This window comes from Mastigoproctus giganteus, chromosome 3, assembly GCF_048544385.1.
Source record: "Mastigoproctus giganteus isolate SK-2022 chromosome 3, ASM4854438v1, whole genome shotgun sequence".
Classification (NCBI taxonomy): Eukaryota; Metazoa; Arthropoda; class Arachnida; order Uropygi; family Thelyphonidae; genus Mastigoproctus; species Mastigoproctus giganteus.
The window spans coordinates 229,478,259-229,494,970 of NC_143577.1; the positions used below are offsets into that span (position 1 = coordinate 229,478,259).

Here is a 16,712-nt window from a genome sequence, read left to right on the forward strand (position 1 = left end):
TTTTATTCATTCTATGTAAAGGTGTATGGTCTCATATTATTTCTGTGAAATAATATGAAATATGTGAAATGTTTCTATTTACTGGTAAGCTTTATTTGAGGGTGACTGAAATTTAGCTATCAAGATGGGCTTATGCCTGCACTGGAGATGACACCATTATCACAAGGATACCTCAATTTTTTTAAATAAATGATAGCAATATATTTTAGTGGGCTATTCATTTAAAAGATACTGGCAAATCAAGTTGACCTGTGGATAATGATGTAATCTAACACGAGACTAAGCACAAGCCTTGATAGTAAACTTTCAAATGGCATCACTAGAGGGACTAAAGTATCCTCAAAGAGAGAAAATAAATGCAGAGATATGTGCAGTGCAGTTTTCAAAAGGATAACCTAGCCACTAACATGAACAAAGGGTATGAAACTGCACTGAATCTTTCTTGCATTGAAATGCTCCCCATTTTAGCATATCTTAAAATGAAAATGCTACGCTTTTATCACCTAGAAATGAACTAGAAATCAACAAATTTTTCCACAACCAACTGAATACCAACAATTTGGAATTCCCCTCACATCTTCAGCAGCATTAAGGTGTAACAAAAAAAAAAATCACATTCCAACACATCCCAACATTGGCAGAAAGCATCATCCAGTGATAACCAACTAAATTATTAGGGTAGTGACTATCCATTCTCAAGAAAAATGCTTTCTCTCAAAAAATTCCACAGAATTCCAAAAACTAGAGCACATACAAATTCAATGGGGGGGGGGGATTTCTTGAACTCTGACAATGATGTGATATTCAGCATCATCCTCCTTCCAGGTGCCTTAGCATCCTCAGATACAGTTTTTAAAGGTCATTATTTCACTAGCTCCAAGTTTCTACAAAAGCATTTGTATATTGTATATTTTCAGACTACAAATAGAAGATCCAAAATCTTCTATTTTACCTATTCTGAAACCTATCAACAAATTATAAGTACTTTACTTTCCAAGACATGTATATGCATGCATATGTCAGTTATGAATGATCTTCATCTAAGCAATTAATTATAAATGTTAAATATAAATAAAGAAACAAACAGTTTCTCTAAGAATTTATGGTGCTAAATACTTATGCAGAAACACAAGAGCAAAAGACTGCTCATAGTACTTAGCAAAAAAACAAGTAACTTTACTATTTACCATCTCTCCACTGTTACTGCAAGTAAACATGTTGTAGCAGTAAAACCTGTTTGCATGCTGAAAACATAATTTTAAGACACTTGAGATCTCTCTAGGCCAGGATATTATTTCTCTGCAAGAAATGACTATGAAATGTACAGGGCTTTTATCAGAACTTCATGTGCAGGCTTCCTATGCATGTTAAAAATGTGAAGATCAGAAAATTCGAAGCACTTCTTTCAATACAATACTGACAAAAGTTAAACATTAAGTTTTTACCTCTTACAGTAAACATCTGCTTGTTAAAAACTGATGTCAAATAAGAACAAAATAATACATTAAAATTTATTGTCAAAATACATAAAATCATACCTGTCTGCTGGACCTCCTGGTCTAACATGAGTAATAACAAGTGGTCGTGACTTTAATTTTTCAAGTGCAGTACCTCCTCGTAAAGTAAAACCAAAACTGCTATTTTCTTTAACTAGCTTTACTTGAATTGCTTTAGGATGTACACAGAGAGCACTATCTGATGCTGAAATAAAGTATTCAGTCTTCAATAAACTAATAACATTTAAAAATTGCCTAAAAGAATAAAGGAACAGCACATATACATAAATGTGAATGGACTGAAATCACTATACCCATTTCTTAAAAAAAATTTAAGTTAAAGTTAAAAAGAATTCATTGCCAGAAAATACAACATATGATATTATGTTGTCCAGGAATATGAAACTCTTCATTATTTTTCATATTCTTTAAATATGGTTAAACGCATCAGAAATGACTGACCCACCTTTTTCAGAAAGCCACTATAAGTGAACAGTACATGAAAATGACCAATACTTGAAAAACAGGTACAAGATAAATAATGAAGCCAGAGAAACTAGAAATTGAAAGGGTTACTCAGTGGATTAGGGTAAAGAAAAGAAAAAAAAAAAAAAGAAAAAAAAAAGAGAAAAATAGATTTGGGGATCTCTTGATTATTGTGTGTGGAAGTTTGGTCTGTTTTTCAGTTGATGTAAATTTCCTGTTGGTATCGGTTCATTTACATTTAATGATGCAGTATAACAATAAAAATTTTTAGAAGTCTGTCTATAAATTATGGAACAGAAATTGGAAATGCTGAAAGTGCCAAAAAATATATAATCATGACAGAAATAATTCATGATGTAACATAAGTTTGAAGGCTCTGTAGACTCCAATCTCTATCACATATTTAGCAATGGTGCACTCAATGTTTCGTTAATATGTTGAGTGCAGTGCCAACAAACCATAAAATAGGAATTTTAAAAAAAACAAAAAAAACTTGTTTTTTGCCACTTTCAGTGTCTCCCTTATTTGGTGGCAATACTGATACCTAGTTAATTGTTATCCATATACTATGGAGGTTCATGCAGTATAAACAAATGACAGACTGTCTTGGGAAATGTGCTTCATAACTTCAAAAGTGAAAAGGCCTCTTGTTCCAGGTTCCACACTAATAAAGTAAATGTACTGTCCATCCAGAAAACAGTAATGAAGGTTTATTGAAAACTAAAAACTAGGTAATACAAGCAAAATACAATAAAATAAAAATAAAATGAGCACAGAAGCTTTCGAGACTATGGGTCTCTTCCTCAGCTGTAAAACACAAAAATAAAATACATAAAAACGTTACATTGGAATGAAGAATGTGTCAGGTGTGGTCATGCCAGAAAAACAAAGAGTGTACGAGGTTGGTGCATGTAATGCTGGAAACATTCACTGGGCAGAACCAGGTAATTGTTGCTGCGAATGTAGGGTTCACGCATGAGGCGTATGCCAATGCTTATCACATTGTAAGCATTGATTGGGTCCATGATTGGGTGCATACGCATGCCTCTTTGCAACTGAGGACACCATGGCAACCGGATATACAAAATGACTCAAGCCACAACCGTTAATGGTAGCGACATGAGTGGTCAATGACTTCAGTATCACGCAGCAGATTTAGGTCGTGCTACATGGACCAATAATGTTCTGCAACTGCAGAGTGCTCGGAGTCGGCAGTCTGGATGGCCCTCTCATGTTCTGAGATGTGGTCATGGAGTCTCCTGGCAGTTTCCCCCACATAGCTGCTGCCACAATCGTGGCACCACTTACATCCCATATTACCCAGGCATTTCAGAACGCCTTTCTAAGATCCTACGTGGGTATCAGATAAAGTGCTTGCAGCTTCCCAGTAGAAAATTACGATCTCTCCTCTCGAGGGTGAAAATACCCATTCCCTCCTTTTTACAAAGTGGCTCGATATACCACATCACATGCAACGATTGTGGCAGCTGCTATGTAGGAGAAACTGCCAGGAGACTCCAGGACTGTATCTCAGAACATGAGAGGGCCATCCAGACTGCTGACTCGAGCACTCTGCGGTTGCAGAACACTGTTGGTCCATGAAGCACAACATAAATCTGCTGCATGATACTGAAGTCATTGACCATTCACGTCGCTACCATTAACAGTTGTGGCTCAAGTCATTTCGTATATCCAGTTGCCATAGTGTCCTCAGTTGCAAAGAGGCATGCGCATGCACCCAGTCATTGCTTACAATGTGATAAGCATTGGCTAGTATGAATCAGAGCTGTAATACTCAATATGTTCTACGTTGATAATGATATTGGTAAATTAATAAGAGGAGTTTACCTCAATATAGTACGTGGAACACTTCCGTATGATACCCTCCAGAAATTAAAACGGAAAAATCGACAACTTACCGGTACATTAAAGTAAAATATAAATAATTAAAGTAAATTATAAATAATTAAATAATCAATTTAACACAATTCAAAATCAATTCAAAACAATTAAAATTCAAATTAACGCAATTAAAAGAAGCTAACGAAAATATTCAAAACGATTTTCCTTCCTGAAGCTGACAATGCTTTTCGACCGACTGTCGTGATCACAGGAATGAAAATTATCGAATCAGGCTAAACCTGTAACTTAAATAGTGATTATGTGTCTTCGCGCATGCGCGTAAAGGTCCACGCATCGGAGATCAAATATGGCCGCCGAACATTAACAGAATTCTCGTGTAATTTAATTTCAACGGTTTCTGCAATTAATAGTCGCGTATAATTACGTTGAACGTTAAGTATTTTGGCCTCGTTAAATAAAAAAGTATGTTTTTCGTTAATGGCATGAAAGGCTAATTCTGACGCTGCTGAACGAGAAGCACGAACAGAGGCTTCGTGTTGATTTACACGGATATTAAGAGAAAACCGCGTGGAACCCTGATAAGACGAGTCGCAATCACCGCAAGAAATGTTGTATACTAGATCATTAATTTGTGTTGCGAACGCCGAAAGAACCGAGCAATTGTTCAGTATAGTGTGTAACTTCCGTATAGGCCTAGCTATAATTTTAAATTCGGTATCTTTAAAGAATCTGTTAAGCTGTTTGTGCCACTGTTCAACATATGGGACAGAAATAAAGTATTTTTTGATATTACTATTGTTGATTGGTGCAGTATTTTGTATCCTATCCTTAGCTTGTGCCCTAATTCGATTTATTGTGTTAATGGGATAACCCCTGTTCAAGAATCTGCTAGTTAATATTTGTATTTCTGAGTCTAAAGCAGAATCCGTCGTTGAATATTTATAGGCATTTAGAAATTGATTAAAGATAATCGATCTTTTGTAGGTGAACGGGTGGTAGCTATTATAATGTAGAAGCATACCGGTGTTTGTGGGTTTTCGATAGATGCTAAATTGTATTTTGTTCGAGTCCCGGGTAAGCGTGAATATATATATATAAGCAAGATATATAAGCAAGATAAGCATTGGCATACACCTCATGCGTGAACCCTACATTCGCAGCAACAATTACCTGGTTCTGCCCAGTGAATGTTCCCAGCATTACATGCACCAACCTTGTGCATGCTCTTTATTTTTCTGGCATGATCACACCTGACACATTCTTCATTCCATTGTAACATTTTTATGTATTTTATTTTTATGTTTTTTACAGCTGAGGAAGAGACCCATAGTCTCGAAAGCTTCTGTCCTTATTTTATTTTATCGTATTTTGCCTGTATTACCCAGTTTTTAGTTTTCAATAAACCTTCGTTACAGTTTTCCGGACCGACAATACATTTTCTTTATTAACCTGATTTTTTTATGAATGTTTTAAAAAGATGAGAATAAAGATTTATTTAACGCTCCTAAATCAAACAAAATATAAAATAATGTTAAGAAAAAAGTATATTGAGTGCTGAAATTTAATTAAAGATAGCTGGGTTTATCTTGCTTATTTTTAGCTACAGGAAATTAATCATCTACACCTTTTTGTCGTATTTGTGCAGAATTTTTTGAATTTCATATCGAAATTGGACAAAATATTACCCGTTTACAATTTTTAATTAAAAAAAAATAAACAAGCATTCTATATAGGAAAGCCGGACTGAGCACTTACATGAGAAAAATGTGTGCATGCTTTTTTTTTTTTTATTTATTTAAAAGTAAAACAGGCTTACATTTGTTATGTGGCTACAACAATGATAAAGAACAACTTTCCTACTGACAACAAAAAGCAGCCAATTTAACTAATTTTGGAGAGAGCCAAAATTTAAAGTCAAACTTTAAAATCAACATAGTAATATTCATAATAAAATAGGAATGAAACACTCACCTAGGTGAGTGTTTCATTCTTAGGTGAGATCTAAGTAGGCTTATTTCTAGTTAGAAATCAGATGTTTGCAAATGAAATGGCTTCAACCATGTCAGTGATTGCTGTTGCTATTACAGGTAACCCTATAACACGGTAGTTAGGTTCCTATAAAATCTCGTCTAGTGCAAAACAGTGTTATGCGGGACTAAGAATCAGTACAAAAAGTGGGGTTACATTCCAAAAGCGAACAAAAATACACCCTTTTTTTTTTTAAAAAAACTACCAAAAACCTAATTTTTTTAAAATTAAAAATAGTAATAACTGAATAAATGTCTACAAACTGTGATACCTATGTCAGATAATGGACCTTCATTTAATTTTCTTCCTCTTCATCACTACTAAGCAAAATCAAACGAGAACATTTTTCTGTTGCAGAATATCTTCACCTTCTGAATGTTGTTCTGCAGCATCTAGATTTCATGTATATTCGGCTCTCTTTAAAAAATCAGTAATCTATGTTTGGTTTTCTTTTGCTTGATAGATCTTTGTAAATTTCATGGTGTGGAGATAAGCATTTTTGATGCTTCCATTTGAACTTTGTGCTCCTTTCAGTCAAAGGATCTGCATTCAAAAAATAAGATTCTAATTGTTCATCTAAGATTATGCCTTCCTGTAGCATAAAATTTGGAACTTTTGAATTTTCATCTGCACTATGATCCTCTGAATTGATTTGGTTTACCTTCAATGCCATTTCCACAAAATCCGCTTCGCTAGCTTCTTTTCCTACAGTAATTCTTGAATGTCTTCAGTAGTCATATCATCAAAACCTTCTCCTCCTACCAACTTAACAACTTCTACTATCACATCGATTACGTTTTCTGTCCGTTTGACCATATTTCCTGAATGAACTGACTCCAGCCATACATTTTTCCAACATGCATTTAATGTTGACAGTTTTATTTCTTTGAGCAATAAAGCTATGGTTCCAATACAGTCCACAACTGAAAAATGTTTTCATGCCTCCATCACTTCAATAGATTTGGAATCAATTTTTTCCAAAATCTATCATAACAATTTTCTGATGTAATGAGTTTTAAAGGTAGATATAATGCCGTGATTTAATTGCTGAATTTATTAAATCAGTTGTATTAGGTGGTAGGAACATTACTTCAAAATATGGATGACTTAAATCTTTTGGATGGCCTGGCGCATTATCCAATAGTAATAAAACTCTGAAATCAAGATTTTTCCGCTTTAAATAGTTTTCCACAGCTGGCACAAAACAACTTATAAACCATTCTTTAAATAAATCAGCAGTTACCCAAGCAATTTTATTTGCTTTCCAATATACGGGTAACGTGTTTTTATTTACACCTTTCATTGTACAAGGATTAGAGGATCTATAAACTAGCATAGGTTTTATCATGAAATCTCCTGATGCGTTACTGCACAACATTAGTAACGTTACCTGATCTTTTGATGCCTTATAACCTGGTGCAGTTTTCTCTTTTTTTTTAAATAAATTTTCTGTTGAGCATTTTTTTTCGTCAAAGACCTGTCTCATCGGCATTGAAAACTTGTGGTGCGTAACCTTGCTCTTCAATAATTTTTTTGAAATTCCTCTGCATACTTCTTTGCAGCTTCATTATCAGCCACTGCACTTTCCCCTTGAATGTTATGTAATGAGAAGTGGTTTTTTAAATTGCTCAAACCAACCTTTACTGGCAACAAGCTCCAGGTTAACAAATGATTCTCCATTTTTCTTTTAAATGGTTATAAATTTGTAGTGCCTTTTGTTTAACTACATTGCCGTCTAATGGGATCTGCTTTTTACTGCTATCATCAATCCAAATACTGAGTGTTTTTTCTAAGCATCATAGCTCGGGGACGAGCTTCATATTTTCAGAAATTAAAGACCCTGAAGCAACAGCAGTTCTAATTTTCTGTCAATTTTTCTTTATGGCCTGGATTGTTGCTTTATTTAAATTTAAGCTTTTTGCAATGTATGATACCTTTCCCCTTTTAAAGAATATCCAAAATTTGTATCTTTGCTTCTACAGAAATAAAGTTTCTTTTGAGCGGTGCTTTTTGTACTTTACATAGGCATAATTTAGAGCTGAAATTTAATTCACAATAAAGAAATTATTCCAATAGTTTTTAAGAACAAAGTTTAGTAATACATACCAGGAAAAATTTATAAACAATCAAATAAAAATCAAATTAACCTTACAAAAACTTTAAAAGTCAAGAACTGCATGCTACAAAGTCACAATTTTTTATGGTCTCAAAAAAGCAGAAGTTCAATAGCACAGACCCTAACACAGGGATTTCCCAATAGTTTTTTTGTTTTTTTTTTGCATAATGATTAGCAAGTCAACAGCGGGAATTTTCAAAAAAGAATGGAAATGTGGAAAAATTACATCCAACATAACAGCAAGATTTTTCCCACACAAAAGCTCAAAAATACCGTGTTACGTGTTATCTGTCACAATTCTCTAACCATGTTGTGTGAGAATTGCTGTAATTTATCAATTGTGTTAGAGCAAAACTGTGTTGCAGAAGTACCGTGTTATACGGGGGTGGCCTATACTTCACTGTTACAAACTACAGAATGGCTAAAAGTTTCACATAGACTGATGAACCAAAACATTATGACCAGTGAGTCATTATGCAAACCGAAGCAACTGCAGGTGAACATGTCTCATTAGTTCATCTGACAACCATTTAGGCCTCAACCTTGAACAATATTTCTTAGTTGGTATGTAAAGCCTGGTAGCCTCCAAGATTAGTTCCTTGAATGCTTCCCATTTTGAGTTTGCTGTTGGTAACATGATGTTACCAACAGCAAACTCAAAATGGGAAGCATTCAAGGAACTAATCTTGGAGGCTACCAGGCTTTACATACCAACTAAGAAATATTGTTCAAGGTTGAGGCCTAAATGGTTGTCAGATGAACTAATGAGACATGTGGCAGAGAAGAAAAATGCATGGGATACATACAAATTAATGGGTGACATGGAAGCCTATGATAGATATAAGTTGGTCTGTAACCAAGTCACAAAGGAGATTAGGCAGGCAAAGGCAGACTACGAAAAATCCTTGGCAAAGGATGCAAAGAAAAACAGAAAAAAAGAGTTCTTTACCTATTTAAACTCAAGAAGGAAAGGGATGAATCAGATTGGTCCACTGGATATTGATGGTTCAACAGTTGAGGATCCTGCTCAGGTGGCTAACAATCTAAACGAGTATTTTGCATCTACATTCACGCACGAGGAGTTATTCAGGAAGGAGAATGATGTAGGTAAAGTAAACATTGGCAGTGAGCTGGATGATTTTGTAATAACTGAGAGGAAAGTGGAGGAGAGATTGTTGAGGTTAAACATAAAAAAGGCACCTGGGGTGGATGGGATCTATCCAGTTATATTAAAGGAGGCAGCAAAGGAAGTAAGCAAACCCCTAACCATAATTATGAGAGCTTCTTTGGACTCAGGGGAGGTACCCATAGACTGGAGATGTGCAAATGTAACCCCAATTCACAAAGGAGGATCAAAGGCTGACACAAGTAATTATAGACCTGTTAGTTTAACTTCTGTTCCAGGTAAATTAATGGAGGCACTGGTTAAAGAAGCACTGCAGGATCATCTAGACAAGAATTCAGTTATAGCTCAGACGCAGCATGGTTTTGTTAAGGGCAGGTCTTGCCTGACCAATTTGATTGGATACTATGATGTAGTCACAAAAGAACTGGATGCAGGGAATAACTTTGATATTATATATTTGGATCTTAGAAAGGCTTTTGATACTGTTGCACATGGAAGACTGCTGCACAAATTGGAGCAGTGTGGCATTGGAGGCAAATTGCTGCTATGGATAAGGGGATGGTTGAGTGGCAGAAGACAGAGAGTGGTAATCAATGGACACTGCTCAACGTGGACTAATGTTATTAGTGGAGTTCCTCAGGGTTCAGTGTTGGGTCCGTTGTTGTTTTCGGTGTTTATGAATGATATTGATGATGGGATATCAAGTTTAATGTCCAAGTTTGCAGATGATACAAAGGTTGGCAGGGTTGTTAAGGACACCATTGACGCTATGCTGCTGCAACAGGATCTGGAAAGGTTGAACAGATGGGCTGAGAGGTGGCAAATGAAGTTTAACATTGACAAATGTAAAGTACTACATATGGGAAACAGTAACCCCAGAGCAACGTATCAACTCTGCGGTACTACACTGACAGTGGTGGAGAATGAAAAGGACCTGGGGTTAATTGTGCAGGCAGATATGAAGTTCTCTGAGCAGTGCAGACGAGCTGCAAGAGTAGCTCATGGTGTCTTGTCAATGATATACAGGAATTTTTCTAGCAGGGATAAGGAGGTGATTATTCCCTTGTATAAGGCAATGGTTAGGCCACATCTTGAGTACTGTATACAGGTCTGGAGGCCTCATTTCAAGAAGGATGTAGAGCTGCTGGAACGGGTACAGAGAAGGGCAACAAGATTAGTGAATGGAACAAAGGGTTGCTCTTACGAAGAAAGGCTTAAGTTTTGCAAATTACAAATTTAAAACTCATTACATCTGGAGACTACGCACCGGCAAGGTGATCTGATAGAGGTGTATAAGGCTTTGAATGGTTTGAGCATGCTTAATGCCAATGGGATTCTTCATCTTGCTCAGAATAATCAGCTCAGAGGGCATAAATTCAAATTGAGGAAGGACGGATGTCGGATAGATGTGCGGAAATTTGCCTTTGGCTAGCGGGTGGTTGGTTGGTGGAACCGACTTCCATCACTTGTTGTTGAAGTTGATAGCCTAAACAAATTTAAGGCTCAACTGGACAGGTATTTCGAGCGAACGGAGGGGTGAAATGGGAGTGGTGTTTTTTTTTTTTTTTTGGCTGATGCTGAATAAGCTTGCTTTCTTGCATCATATGCCTCTACTAATGCTAATGCTAACTATGGCGCGTAAGCAGGTCTGGACACAGTATAAAAAATGCCTGATGCTGAGCTCCGTTAATCAGTGTTACTCTTGTTCTTCAGATGGGAAAGGCTGTGTACTTAAGCGAGTCTGACAAAGGCCAAACTGTAATGGCCAGATGACTGGATCAGAGCATATTCGAAACGGCACAGCTGGTGGGATGCTCACGGTCAGCCATGGTTAGTACCTACCGAAAGTGGTCCAAGGAGGGGAGAATCCACAAACTGCCTGTGAGGTTTTGGACGACCATGGCTCATCGATGCTCAAGATGAGTGAAGGCTCTCCCGGATGGTATGTGGCAACAGAAGGGTGAATGTGGCGCAAATCGCCGGTAATTGGAATACTGGTGACAGAAGTAATGTGTCACAACACGCAGTACATCGAATCCTGCTGAAAATGGGGCTGCATAGCCGCAGGTCGCTCTAAGTGTCCATGCTAACCATGGTTCACCAGCGACAGCACCAGCAATGGACATACGAGCAACGAAACTGGACCTTGAGTGATTGGAAGAAGGTTGTCTGGTTCCGATGAATCACATTTTCTGTTGCACCGTGTGGACGGCCGGGTATGCATGTGTCGTTTACCTGGGGAAGTGATGGCACCTGGATGCACCGTGGGACGAAAACAAGCCAGTGGCGCAGTGTCATATGCTTTGGGCGATGTTCTGCTGGGATACACTGGGTCCAGTTATCCATGTGCCAGGCACTCTAACGTTTACGACCTACCTAAGCATCATTGCTGACCAGGCACACCCTTTCATGGCAACGGTCTTCCCCTCTGGTGGTGCCGTCTTTCAGCAGGATAATGCACCATGCCACACCAACCGGATTGTTCGAGACTGGTTTGCGGAACATGAGGAAGACTTCCAGGTATTGCCCTGGCCTCCAAATTCCCCAGACGTCAATCCCATCGAACATCTGTGGTTTGTGTTGGAACAGCAACTCCGATTTGGGGCATCTCAACCACGGACCTTACAGGAGTTAAAGGATCTGCTGGTTGCATGTTGGTACCAGATACCACAAGACACATTTAGAAATCTTGTAGTGTCCATGCCTCGCCGGGTACGAGTTGTTTTGGCTGCACATGGAGGAGCAACATTATATTAGGCAGGTGGTCATAATGTTTTGGCTCATCGGTGTATAGGGGAGACCATTATGTTAAACCTTCATGTATATACGGAGATCTGTATACATGCCACTAGGCATTTCAGGAATAAATAAAACAATTCAAAATTTAAACGAAATCTAGTGTTAAATTTTATTACATATAGTAATGGTTAAATTTACTTACCAGGAGGAATTTCATATTCAATCTCTAAAGTAACTGTATCCTCAGCATTTTTTAGAAGGTTAACAATTTCCTCATGTTTTAAAGTACTGGTACGAATACCATTAACAGAAATTATATAATCACCAACTGCTAAGGCATCGCTCCTTAAAATAAAAATAAAAAAGTAATTACCTTCTCAGTTAATAATTTAGGAAATTATTCAGAAATTGCTTAGACTCAAGACAATATTTTAGATGAATTAAAAACTTAATGTTATCTTATATCATTTGTCTCTTTTATGACAGCACAATCACCGTTTTCACTTTCAGCAGCAAGCTTGCTAAATGTTGTCTGATCAGCACAAGGAGTTTTCTGCTAAAAGTTAGCTCTGTGGAGTAAATTTGTTTATGAATTTTAGGGTTTGTAAAAATGAAAATATATGCAAATGATTTTGATTAATAAGTTCTTAATATTAGACTAATTTCCCAACATTAGAGCAAAATTATGAAAAATCCAATCACAATTTAGAAAAAATCACAATTAAAAAAATCTCTGTAGTACAAATTAAAAAAATATATATTTAAAAAAATTGTTACTTTTTTAATGCAGTAATATCTTCTACATTATTTATTTATCATTTTAATTCTAGCCCCATACCACACAATTGAAACTAGCAACTGCAATCTCTGTTCTTCCTTTGATTTTAAGCTATTTTTGTGCTACTATCTATTAACGCTTGAGTAGGCATACTGGTGAAAATCAATACCAAAAAAAAAAAAAACTGTAAGAAATTTGTAAGGTTTAAAAAAAAAAAATTGATAATTTTGGTATTTCTCAAATATGATAATTGTGTCTAGCATAATTTCTTGCTGGAAAAGTGGGGGGGGCAAAGAGCAGTGCCACTGAAAAGATTTCATGTTCCTACTTCATGCTCCTATAACAGCTCATTACAATTCTGCCTGCATTAAAGCTAGTTAACTTTCATGATTGAAGGCACAACTTTGAAGTTTTGTCAATAAACTATTGTTCAAAATTTTGTCAATATCAATAAACAAAGTAAAGTTTGTTATGTTTATTGATATATCAATAAACAAAAAAATATATCAAGAATGTATTTAAAAAACAAAACACAAATGCATATTTGAAAAACATGACAAGACTGAAGCTTCTTAAAAAAAAAATAAATAAAATAAGCATCTATAAAACTTTAAAAAACGGATATTTTCCAAAATTTTATGGGGGGAACTCTTAACTCATAAAAGTTTGGCACATATGTTAATCAGTGGTCAGCAAACTCTTCTGATTGTGACTCAAAATATAACCGTATCCCAATACAAAAGCCATAAAGAATAATCTCCACTCTGCTAGTATTTTTAGGTGAGCTAAATTGCAATGATATGTTATTCATTAACTCAATTTACCATCAACTATCTAAAGCATGGATGGATTTAACCAATTTCAGAATGATGGCTGATCTAGAAGATTAATTTATCATCATTTTTGACAGAGCCATTAGTAACAATCTCCATTTCAAAAATTATATCACAAAATTATTGAAAACAAAACAGCAGGAGATCCTTCAGCCTTTTTTAACAAGCTGATGACTTAACAATTTCTGAATTTTTAAAATTTAAGAGTGATGAATTAAATTTAGTAAAAGAAGAGTACTGAATTGCGTGTATACATGAATGAATGAAGTGTATATATATTGTAGTAATTAACTTTTTTTTTTAATATCATCATCAATTTCTTCATTACTCACCTATGAGCAATACTGCCTGGCCTTAAATTTGAAATTCTTGGTCTACTACCCTTGTCTATACCACCTAATTTTAGGAAAGAAAGAAACACTTATATACCAAAATAATCACATTCTCCTCATAAAACAATTTTGGGATGATACGCCACACACACACACACAAATTATCAAATTCTATAACTATAAAGGGTTAGCACTTTCAGCCCTAAACCCTTTTTTCAGCCTCTGACTACAGGAAATTTACTAGACGAACAAGTTAGTGCAAAACATCATTTTAGTTCATAGTAAATCCCAGCACACCCAAGACACCTACTCAACCACCGATGAGAGGCCAATATACTTTGAAACGGTGCTGTCTGGGTGGTGGTATTTGTCTTCTCTACTGAGAAGCGTTGCTTATCTAAAGTAATGCAATAACAGGCGACAGGTTGTGAAGGCATTCGCAATATGAGATGTAACAAAAACGATGCCATTACACCTAATTCGATTATTTACTATGAACTAAAATTATGCTTTGCACTAACTTGTTTATCTAGCAAGTTCTATAACTTAAAATGAAGAAAAAATCTTATCAGAAACCTATAAATTTATTGAACAGTAAACTAAATGAACTCAACTACACAGAGTTTGTGTTTTTTCTACACAAACTCAATAAATATAATCTGTTCTAGAAGAAAATTTTAAACCAGCATATTCCGTTGTAGGCATTTTGAAATAAACAAGCAAAAGGCTCAGACACGATGTTATTTCTTTATTTAAATGACTTGATTAGCATGCATAAGATTTAGTTTTTAGTGTTTATTTTTCATAAGTGAAATTTTAATAATATGTGATACTAAAGAAACATTCTTGTCTACCCTTAATAACAGACTACACCAAGTTGAATGTGATCAACAAATAACCACCGATAAAAAATAAAGGAATTTTCATTAAATGCAACAACTATATCATTAATATATCAACTTAACAATAATAGTAACCAAGCATTTAGGAACTATACATGGAAATATAAATATACATATATGCATTTAGATTTAAGGATATAACACTATTCTCCTCCAAATGCCTTAAAAAGTTATTCCTGACAGTTTGCTCATGAAAATTATTCTCTTAGCCACAGTTGCTGACAATATATCAATATATCAATAATAATATATCAAACAATATATCAAATATAATTATCTGTACTGCAGGGATAAAGATGGAAAGTTAAAGCATATATGCAAGTACACTGTCACATATGCTGTTCTCAATATTTCACCCTAACATAGGATCTTACCATAAAAAAGTAACAGTACATCCAACTACTCAGAAATGTTGTTGTTATTTGGTTTTTAGGAGCATTAGCAACTAAGGCCATATTGCTCCGGGATATGCGGTGGTCATTTCCTGACCTTTCTGCATCTTCCGTATTTGGTGGTGATGGGCTCGAACCCCAGTCTAATCAAGAAGCGTGTGCTACGCACTGCTGCTCCTTCCCACCTGGCTACGGAGGCGCCCTACTCAGAAATAATAAATAACTGCAATAATTGCAATAAACTTGGTACAAACTGCATGCTGGGTACAATTAAGGATAAAGTGAAAGTTTGTTAATCACCTGAACAACAGGTTCATCCCTTATGGTACACACCTTCATAAACTATAATAATGATCCATTAGAGCAGTGGTTTTCAATCAGGGTGCTGCAACAACATTCCAGGGGTGCCACATAATTTGGGTTTAAGTTACTTAAACTTATTTATTTATTTTATATATTTATTTCATTATAAAGGTGACTCTGTAGCCAGGTGGGCAAGAGGAACAGTGCGTAGCACACGCTTCCTGATTAGACCGGGGTTCGATCCCGTGACTACCAAACATGGAGGATGAGGAAGGTCAGGGAATGACCACTGCATATCCCCAGCCCGGATAAAGGGTGAGGGTTGGCATCAGGAAGGGCATCCAGCCGTAAAAATTTCATGCCAAAACAGTAAAAACGCTGATCTCATATATATAATGGGAAAAAGGCGAGGGAAAAAAAAAAATTCATTATAAAAAGTTGTACGGTATCTTTTTAATTTTGTGGTGATCTATAATCGATGTTTATTTAGTACCTCTATATAAAGAATAAAATTATTATATATATACACACACACACACACACACACACACAGAGAAAATCAGATCTAACAGGCAGAAAATTGAGTAGGGGTGCCACAAAATAAAATAAATTACTTAGGGGTGCCGTTATTTAAAAATGGTCGAAAACCACTGCTTTAGAGCATCATCTGATGAGACCACTTTGTATTTAGCAATCTCATTTTTAAAAAAAAATACTCTCATGAATCTATACAGTCATGAAACTATTCAAGGTTGCTTTATGAATTTCGTTTGTCAAGCTCAACTAAAAGTTCAAACTGAACTTCAATTTAAATTTGATGGTACAGTAGAGTGTCAGTTATCCGGAATAACTGATGTTAGACCGCTTCCAGATAATTGAACGTAAGATAAGATTAAATAAATTTAATCTTATCTTACCATTAAATTAAATAATTGAGATTAATTTCATTAGAAAAAATATAAACCAATCTCAGAAAACAGAAACACCCATCCAGGCATTTTTATGATTTTTATACAAAACAGGAAAATTAGAAAGATTTTTAAATGATCTCAGTTTTTTCGACTTACCAATAACAAACATGGCCAATCTGTGCGTCCCAGTAGCATTTGCACACATAGCAATTGTAACTCGCTCTTTTCTTATCTTAAAACCTGGTGCAGGCATTTCTCTTTTAGTGGCTAGGGTTTTTCTCGGTAATGCTTTCCATAATAAGCCCATCTCCTCATCAACATTATAAACATTTTCTTTCTCATAATTTGCTATAACTGAAGCAAACTTGCAAGAACACCGCTGCCAATTCGTCTGCTGAAAGTTTTTC

The 16,712-nt window shown here is 35.6% G+C and overlaps 1 protein-coding gene across 1 annotated transcript in view; it reads right to left on the reverse strand.

The window, feature by feature from the left end:
- LOC150088825 (glutamate receptor-interacting protein 1-like) overlaps positions 1-16,712 on the reverse strand; it is a 111,449-nt gene that overhangs the window by 81,889 nt on the left and 12,848 nt on the right. The window contains exons 4-6 of the mRNA XM_090370926.1: positions 13,798-13,861; positions 12,057-12,199; positions 1,539-1,701 (exon numbers count right to left, since the gene is read on the reverse strand). Of these exons, the coding sequence (XP_090227052.1) occupies positions 1,539-1,701; positions 12,057-12,199; positions 13,798-13,861 (370 nt within the window). The remainder of the gene's footprint in view (positions 1-1,538; positions 1,702-12,056; positions 12,200-13,797; positions 13,862-16,712) is intronic.